Source organism: Cyanistes caeruleus, unplaced genomic scaffold (assembly GCF_971803275.1).
Source record: "Cyanistes caeruleus unplaced genomic scaffold, bCyaCae1.hap1.1 HAP1_SCAFFOLD_103, whole genome shotgun sequence".
Taxonomy (NCBI): Eukaryota; Metazoa; Chordata; class Aves; order Passeriformes; family Paridae; genus Cyanistes; species Cyanistes caeruleus.
Genome location: NW_028255905.1, coordinates 819,372 through 828,430, shown reverse-complemented (window position 1 = coordinate 828,430; position 9,059 = coordinate 819,372). Strand labels below are relative to the sequence as shown.

General features: G+C 53.0%; 1 protein-coding gene across 1 annotated transcript; it reads right to left on the bottom strand.

Annotated features, from left to right (window-relative positions):
• Nucleotides 1–228: 228 nt before the first annotated feature.
• LOC147646289 (uncharacterized) lies at nt 229–3,328 on the bottom strand. Its single transcript, XM_086873690.1, has 2 exons — nt 3,142–3,328; nt 229–2,259 (listed from the first exon to the last, which is right to left on the bottom strand). The coding sequence occupies exon 2, from the start codon at nt 2,230–2,232 to the stop codon at nt 1,492–1,494; it is 741 nt and encodes a 246-aa protein (XP_086729816.1). The 5' UTR covers nt 2,233–2,259; nt 3,142–3,328; the 3' UTR covers nt 229–1,491.
• Nucleotides 3,329–9,059: the final 5,731 nt, after the last annotated feature.

The following is a 9,059-nucleotide window of genomic DNA, read 5'->3' as shown; positions in this document are numbered from 1 at the left end:
GAGTCTTGATGAGTCCTGGTGGGGCTGGGAAGGGACTGGGAGAGGGTTTGGGGGTCCTGGGGCAGTGGGGGGAAATTGGTAGGGGGCTGTGGGATCCTGAGAGGAACAGGAGAGGCTCTGCTGGGTCCTGGGGAGGCTGGGAAGAGACTGGCAGTGATTTACCAAAATAGTGATATTGATGCAGTATCAACATCAATCTGTTAATGGACAAAAAAACCTCTCCAACAGTTTAAAGTTACAAAGTGGATGTTTAATCACAGCACTGGGCGAGGGCGGGAGTCACCCCTTAATATGCACTGCAAGTTGACAAAAGATTCCAGTGTGAATTTATTTACAAAAGTCTTGAATATCCAAAATACTAATACATATTAATACCAATACATATGCATAATGCTAACACTTCCCATTCCCCACTTTGGATTAAAATGCACTGTAATCAGTTTAAAATGTCATTACAACTGCGTGGTTGGCTCCCCAATTTGAGGAGGGGGTCGTTTTGGTGAGGAGGGGTCATCAGGAGATGAAGGAAAACGGCTCTTCCTCACTCTCACCTTTCTACCTTTACAATGGTTGACATTACAAATGACATTTGGTACAACTCCAGTTTCCTCCCTTGTGACTTTGAAATGGGTTTCCAGATGTAAGGTCTGTGATCTTCCTGAACCCGTTTATCACTTTCTCTTTTCTCATTATAAGCACCTCTAAACAAACATACAGTGACAAGTAATTTTTTACCTAAGTCCAAGATTCATTATCTCAAATCCTGCTTCTCACTTAATCATTAACTCTAACTAGCTCCAGCAAGGCCTGTCTCTAGCTGAGATCTCCAAATTTTCTAAAATACCTAATTTTTTAAAATTAGTTAGTCCAAAGGAGGTTCCAGAGGGTCCTGGGCAGGCTGGGGGAGACAGAGAGGGTCCTTTGAGGTACCTGTGGGGTCTCTGAGAGGTTTTCGGGGTCCTGACCTCTGCAGTTGCCCCAGGGACGCCATGAAATGCCACCTGCAATAAGATGCTGACGGAGATTGGAGTCTCCATGTTGGGTTTCGTCTTCCTGGTTCTGGGGCTCAGCATCTACCTGAGCAAGAATGTGAGACGGGGTCCCTCCCCCAAAGCATGTGTGTTCCCTCAGGGCCCCCAAGCCCAGTGTCACCCCCTTTTCTCTGCCAACAGAGCTCCTGAGGCAGCGACAAAAGGTTCTCTAGGATTGAAAGTCAACAAATCCAGTCTCCTCAAGGAATTCCCATTGTTGGTCTGTATCCTGATGGATTTTCATTCCCCTGCTTTCATCCAGGTGCCCACAGGGAGCCAGGAAGATGTGGAGCCTCCCAGCCAGGTGTCTTCCCAACACGCATCACCAGGACCACGGATCACCAGGGCTCTGCCCAACGGGGGTCACTGGGGATCATCCAACGCCCATCCTCCCATGGGGGATGGAGCTGGAGCAGCGCACGAAGCTCTTCCCGCACTCGGGGCACTCGCAGGGCTTCCCTTACTGGTGCCTCCGTTGGTGTTGGGTCAAGTGAGAGCTCTGTGAGAAGCTCTTCCCACACTGGGGACACTTGTAGGGCCTCTCCCCAGTGTGGATGCGCCGGTGGAGAGTGAGGGTGGAGTTGCGGTTGAAGCCCTTCCCGCAGTCGGGGCAGCGGAAGGGGCTCTCGTCTGTGTGAATCCGCTCATGTCTGATGACAGTGGAGCTGCGCTGAAACCTCTTCCCACTCTCGGGACACTCATAGGGCCTCTCCCCAGTGTGGATGAGCTGGTGTTTTCTCAGGTCAGAGCTCCACCCAAAGCTTTTCCCACATTCCAAGCAGGTGTAGGGCCGTTCCCCTGTGTGGATCACCTGGTGTGCCCTCAAGTTGGACCTCTTGCTGAAGCACTTCCCACATTTTCCACACTCGTAGGGCTTTTCCCCAGTGTGGATCCTCTGGTGTTCCCTCAGGTAGGAGATGTAGCTGAAGCTCATCCCACATTCCCCACACTTGTAGGGCTTTTCCCCAGTGTGAATCACCTGGTCCTGGATCAGCTCGCACCTGTACCTGAAACCCTTCCCACATTCCAAGCAGTTGCAGGGCTTCTCCCCACCATGAGGCTTCTCCCCCAGCTCTGAGCTCCGGCTGGATCTCTGGCCATGTTCCTGGTATAGGGGGGATCTTTCCTCCTCGCAGCTCCCTGGGCTGGGTTTGCAGACCCTTCTCATGCGGCTTCTCCAGGGCTTTTCCACCTCCTCCATCCAGCCACGGCTTAGGAATGAAAAATCCTGGTTTGGGGAAAAAACAAGAGGAGAGCACTTTGGGCTGGGGGTACCTCCTTGCCCAAGGTGCTCTCAGGAAGTCACTGGGCATCTTGTGTCTGAAAGAACCTCCAGGACACCAAGATTCAGCACCAACATCCTCCAAACATCAAAAGAGATCAAAAACTTCCAAAACACCAAAAAGCTGATATCCTCCCAAAATAGAAAGATTCAGCCCCCACAAAAAAACAAAGCACCAACATTCAGCCCAATAAAGCTCAGAAACACCAAGATTCAGCCCCGTGAAAATCGTGCATCTCCCTGCCCGGGCACTCGCTGCATGGGGGGTGAGGGGGGCAGTGAGGCTGGGCCGGAGCAGGGGGTGCCTGAGAGAGGCCCCGAGCCCGGCAGAAGCCCCTGCACAGCCATGCAAGCGGCTCCTGGCCGGACTCGGGGATCCCCCTGGCCATCCCCGCTGGAGCAGCCTGGTCCTGAGGGACTCTGGCCCCTGCGAGGGACCCCAGGCTGCAGCAGGACAAGGATTCCTGGCCCTCAGGGGGAGGCAGTGACATGACCTGACTGTGACCCCCATCCCTGTGCCTCTGGGCGGGGAGGGGGACGGAGAGGGGCACAAAGTTAAGCCCGGGAAGGAGGGACAGCTGGGGGGAAGATGGATTTCCGTAGGAATTACTTTACTTCTCGTTTTCTTGTTCTGACACGTTTGAGAATAAACTCAATTAATTTTCCCAAGTCAGGTGTGCTGTGCCCGTGACCAAGGATTGAACTGTCCCCACCCTCATCCCGACCCCCGAGCCTTTCCTTGAGTGTTCTGCTCCCCGCCCGGGACAGGAAGGAGAGTCACAGAGTTTTGGCCTCGCTCCGGCATGCCCTGCTCCATCCCGGACTCACCCCCAGCTCGCAGCGCCCTCAGCTCCCGGGCACCCCGAGCTCCCGGCGCTTCAGCGCAGCGGCGCTTCCTTGGCCTCCTGCCCGGGCCGGGCCCAGCGCCGGGGCCGCTCCTCAGCCCAGGGGGCCGAGGAATGGCGGAGCTCAGCCCAAGGCAGGCGAGGCCGTGCCGTGTGCAGAGCCCGCCGCTGGCTGCGATTGGCTGCTGCTGCCGTCACTCGTGGTTCTGGCGCGCGCTGATTGGGCAGAACGGGGACAAGCCCGGCCCCGCTGGCGCCCCCAGGGCGGCCGTGGGGCAGGAGAGCCGCCATTGCCGGAGCGTCTGTGCGGGCCCGGCAGCGGCGGCAGCAGCGGCCGGAGCCCGGTGAGGCGGCGGCGGAGCTCGGAGGCGGCCCCGGCCATCGCAGGTGGGAGCCGCGCTCGGTTCTGCGGGGGCTCGGGGCTCGCTGCGGGCCCGGGAGGGGGCGGCAGGGGGCTGTGGCGGGTGGCTTGTGCCGTGGCCGGCCCGTGTTGGCCCTGGGCTGAGGGCGCTGCGGGAGCGGCTGCCCGCGGTCTCCTTGCCGCTGGGGCCTCGGCAGGAGGCGGTGGCGGAGCAGCGCTGGCTCGTCCCGCTTCGTGTCGGGAGGCCGGAGGTGGCTGCGCTGGGCCCGGGGCCGGGCGGGAAAATTCCCGGCGCCAGAGGTTTGTGTGGCCCAAGGAGCCAGAGGAGTGGTGTGCAAGTGACTTTATTGCTGCCCAAAGGGAGAGGCCATGAGGCATTTGCCGTGCGCTCTCTCCAGTTGTTGGAGGACGCGGCCTCGTTTTTGTCCTGATTTTCCCGGCCGCATGTCCCTGTCCCTTTGCCCAACACTGGCCGAGGTGCTTGGAAGGTTCAGCCTTCCCGATCCGCCTGCTGCATGTCCTTTTTGTATAACATCCGATGTTCCTGGCTCTGTGAAGTGTTTGTTCTTCTGGAAGTTCAGGAATGTATCGGGACTTGGTCTGAGCAGCAGTCCTTGTCAATTAGTAACATTTTCTGAAACTGGTGATTTCTCCCATTGCTTCCTTATGTGTAAGTCCCTGGCCCCATCTCCAAGCAGATTCACTCATTGCCTCTGTTTTTTCTTCCTGGGTGTTCTTTGGTTTTGGGATTGCTCTCAGTGCCCTCATTCTCTGTCCTTTTGTAGCCGTTTGTGGCTCAGGAGGCCTGGCTGCCACCTGCATCCCCTTGCTCAGCTGCTGAATGAGCTGCACTCAGCAAGGTGTGGTGCATGGTAAAAAGATGAGAGTTGCTGTAGCACATGAGAGGAGAAACAGCATTTGTTTAACCCGTGGTCTGCCAGGGAACCATAAAACTGTGTCCCATTCCCATCCTTTCCACGTTTGAACAAGTACCTGAGCTGCTTTGCTATTTCCTTTGTTATCTGTTTCTGCACCTTTTCCTTGCTGATCTGTTTGCCATCAGCAGTTTGAATCTTTTAACTTTTCCCAAACCTCTCCTTTTTCTGCTAAAAGGTAATCTGATCCCATCCCATGGTGAAATGTTGTGTTCCTCATCTGAGTGGATTGGTTGGGGGGAAGGTCAGGAGCTGGAGCTGTCTGGTTGGTTATTATTTCAATGACATCCTGTAATCTAATTGTGCCATTGAAATGAGAAATGGTTTCTCTGGTACCTGCTATGAATTCATCAGGGTTCCCAGGGTCTGGTCCATGGTGTTGCAGGATTTGTTCTGGTGGTCGTTCGTCTTTTCCCCATTTCTGGGTGCTCCCTCCAGCCAGGGCTGCATCAATTGTCAGCTTTTCTCTCATTAAATCATCACGTACTTGGATTCCCAACTGATTTCCCTGAACTTGTGGTAGCAAATAAACCTCAGTGGTCTGATACACCCTATATAACATAGACAGTGACAGCACATGTTGGAGTGGGGACAGGGATGATTCCCCCCACTTGTTTTAATGAAGTTTTCACAACATTCTCCATTTTCCTTTGCAGCTTAACCAATTTCTGCTGCAGAGTCAGATATCCTCACAATGGGCTGTGCCTTTAGCTGTGCAAATTCCATCTGTGCAAGCAGGCAGAGCTTGGGCTGAGGGGCAAAGGGAATCAGCCCAATTCCTCCTGCAGGCAGGAAGCCCCTGGGCCATTGTGCAGGCTTTGGGCCATCAGTGTTAATTTGCATTTCTAAAGCTCCTCTCCTGGCTGCCTGGAACAAAGCTCTTCCAGGGCAGACATCTCCTGACTCACATGTGGCCCCACACAGAATCTGCTATTTATTTTTTTAAACAATATTTTATTAACTCTTTATCTGTTAAAGCGCCAACTTTAAAGCTCTTCTAGTTTTCAAAGTGCAGCTTAAAGAGGAACATCAAAAAACTCATACCATCATTTTGTTATCACTAAGAGTCAAGTACAAATATAAAACAAAAATGAGAAAGCAATCAAGTGTTTTCTTTTTATTCTCCTAGGACTAAAAACTGATTCTTACAACATTGTCCCAAACAGAACCAACAATATAGAAGTAAAATAATTACAAAAAATTATTCTAACGGTGTAATCTTTTTTCTGAAACTGTAAAAGCAAAAACTCTTCAACAGTGTCTTTAGAGAAATAAGGTGTTACTTGATTCTGGCCAGAATGTGCAACAGGAATAATTTCATGCACACTTAGGCTGGGTGTGCAGAGAAAATCTTTCCATGACACATGAGTTTGACTAGATTTTCCTAAATTTATACATTCTGACCCCATAGAAATCCATTGGTTTAATGTTCATTGGTTTGAAGGTGTGGAGTTATTAGGATTTGGTTTCCTGTTGCAGCCGGATTTCTGTGCCTGTGATGTGAATTAGGTGGGCACTCCTGGATTTCCTGCTCAGCCTTTTCCAGACCAGGTGTCTCCAGCTGTGCCTTGGGCAGTGTCTGGGGTAGGTGTTGGTTGATGTTTGCTGATGGAATCTTTTGGGCTATTCCCAGTCTGTTGAGATGTAAATTTCATCCCTGCTGAGTGGTGGAAAAGAAATATTAAAATTCCTTTAAAAGAAAGATTAAAATTCCTTTCCCCAAGGCAAAGGCAAACCAACTCCCTTCAGAGAAATAGGATTTGAAGCCATTTTCAAGTTGGTCTATTTTGCCAGCAGCTAATCCCAGGCAGGGCAGAGTGTGAGTGGAATTGAGAGGCAGAGTGGAATTGTCCCGGTGCCTTCCCCAGCAGCAGTGGCGAGGGCAGGCACAGAAAGGCCTGAAGCTGCAAGAGTGAGAGCAAGGATTGTCCCGCAGTGGCTGGAGATGGCAAAGGAGGGTGGCCAGGCCGAGGATTTGAGCAGAGGATCTGTGGGCAGGCGCAGGGGCTTCCCCCGCTGGGGAGCCCTGGCTGCTGCTGCGTTGCCTTCAGTGCAGGCTCAGGGGTGGCTGTTTAATATTCCCTTGCAATTCAGATTTCTGAGTCTGGAAGAGCCATGGCTGGGGCATCAATCATTTTATTTTTTTCATTTTGTTAAATTTTGTTCTCTTTCATATGTCTATAAAATTGAGACTATCTGGGGCTAAAGAAGTAATAGAATGCTCAGGCCAGAATAAAGAATCCTCAGTCCAGTTCCTGCAGTTCCCTAATTATCCTAAGAATTGTTCCAGCTCCATTTTTGTCCTGGGAAACATTATTTCTGAGATTCCCTGAACTCTCTCTGAATCAATACACCACAAACCCTGAGTCAAAAATTGTTTTAAATATTTAACCATTTTCTCTACCATTTGCCCTTTGTTTTTTTTCAGATACTGAAAGCTGCTTTTTAGCCTGAAAATGAAGCCATTTCACAGAGGCTTCCTCTACCTCTTCTCCTTGTTTTTCTGACTGGATCAAGTCCTCCACATCCTGCATGAAGCCAGTCCCTGGGGGTGAGGTCAATTCCTTTGATATTTCCTGCAAGGCTTGCCCCAATCAGGCCGGTGCTTCCGTGCATCCCTGCAGAAGGACCGTCCATGTCTTGAGCATTTTCCCTTCTAGCTCTTGTTGCCAGCCCAAGGCAGAATTGTGTTTGCATCCTCTGGAAGTGGGCAGATCCCCAGAAAGCATCTTTTGCATCAAGTTGTGAATGGCAGCCGTGTGAGGAGGGCACCTGGTTGAGGCTGGTGTAAGGATCTGAGAGTGTGGGGTGCCTCGGTTTCATCATCTCATTTCTTCTTCTTGGGTCCTGCAGCATTCTGTGGATTCCATTGGATTTCTTGTTTGGCAGGATAGGAGCATTCTAGGGAGCCATCCCTGGCTGCCCAAGCCGTGCCTTGAGCAGGACTCCCAGACAGGCTGTGAGCCCTTCCTTCCCTCCCTTGGAACAGGGGATTGCTTTTGGACACCTCTTGTCCTGGTTGCTTCAGGGAAATTTGGAGAGGCTCCATATCTAATTTTGCCAATTTCCCTGGGGCTGCCCACACTTGTGGGTTCACTTCAGCCTAGGCTGTGCCAGACATTTGACACAGAGGTACAACAGAACCAGCCTCTGTATCCCCTTTTGCAACATTCATTTGCATTCCCCATTTTGCCATCACATCCCTTCCCAGTAAATTACAATCACAATTGTGAGCAAATAAAAATTCCTGCGTTTTAAACCCATCCCCCACATCAGCTAATAGTGGCTGAATAAAACACACCCACTCATCTTTCCCACTTAGTGTCTTAATAATTAAAATGTTCCCTAGCACCTTTAGGTGTAAGATTCCGAGTGGATGGAGAGGCCCCTGTGTCCATCAGGAAAGGTCTCCTCTGGATCCAGAGCCACCCTGGATGTTCCCAAGGGCTGCAGTGTGGTGGGTCCCTGGTGGAATGGGAGCTGTGCCACCGCTAAGAATGCGTGTCCATCAAGGGCTGGACTTGCTGGTGCTGAGGGTGCTGCTGTCTGTGCTTGCAGTGTCCTTGTGCCCTGCAGCTGGAAGGCTGATTCCTTGCCAGGGGCTGTTTGGGTGGGCTGTGCCCTGGCCAGGAGGGCAATGCCTGTGCCAGGTGCTTTGGCCGAGGGTGTCCCCTGGGTGCTGGGGCCCCCTTGGGCCCTGGGCTTGATCCCTCAGGGGCTGTAGGAACTGTGCCATGGCCTTTGCCTTCAGCTTGGCCTTTTGCTCATCCCTTGCTGCATTCAGCTGCTGAGCCTTTGTGAGCAAGTGCTGCAGGGGCTTCTTCTGTCGCTGCTGCAGCCCCCCTCAGTGCCTGTGGGTGCTCATCGTGTGGCAGCTGCTGAGCTTTCTGCAAAATCCTTCCTGTCTCCAGGGACCCAGCAGGAAATGCTTAAAAGATCATGTGGATCCTTGCAGGTCTAATCGCCATTTGTGAGCTGTTCCTTCCTCGTGCTGGCTGTGCTGAGGCTCCCCTCCCCAGCCCGTATCCCAGAGCCGGTCCCTGTCCTGCCGCAGTGTCCAAAGGCGGCCCCCCCGGCGGGCAGGGCCGGCAGCTCCACGGGGCCGGGCAGCGGCCGGGGCGTCCCGCAGCCTCCTGGGGGCCGGGGGCCACTGCCGGCCCTGCCCGGGGGGTGCTGGGCTCAGGCAGCGCCCGGCGCTGAGCCCCGGCTGCCCCACAGCCCCGGCCCGGCCCCACAGCTCCCCACAGGCCCCCAGCCCGTGCTCCCGGTGCCGCAGCTCTGCGCCCGCTCCTGCCGCTCCCAGCTCAGAGAAACCCCCTGAAATCCTCACCTCCTTGTTTTCCTGTCCTCCAAAACTGGGATACAAAGGATCTGAGTCAGCTGGCAAATTCTGAGGATAAGACCCTTCTGAAACACATTCCAATCCTCGGTATTTTTTTTCTTCCTCTTCTCTTCCATCATCATTTTTCTTACCCCATGGATTCCTCCTGCTGCTTCTTGCCTTAAGCACATTCCTGCACACTCCCCTTCAGCCAATCCCTTCCCAACACACCAACACCATCCATCCCCTGTTGTCTAAATCCCTTCTGGACTTCCCTTCTTGCC

Bases quoted from the DNA above. Each gene is read 5' to 3' on its own strand.
- LOC147646289 (XM_086873690.1), bottom strand. From the start codon at position 2,232: ATGGAGGAGGTGGAAAAGCCCTGGAGAAGCCGCATGAGAAGGGTCTGC.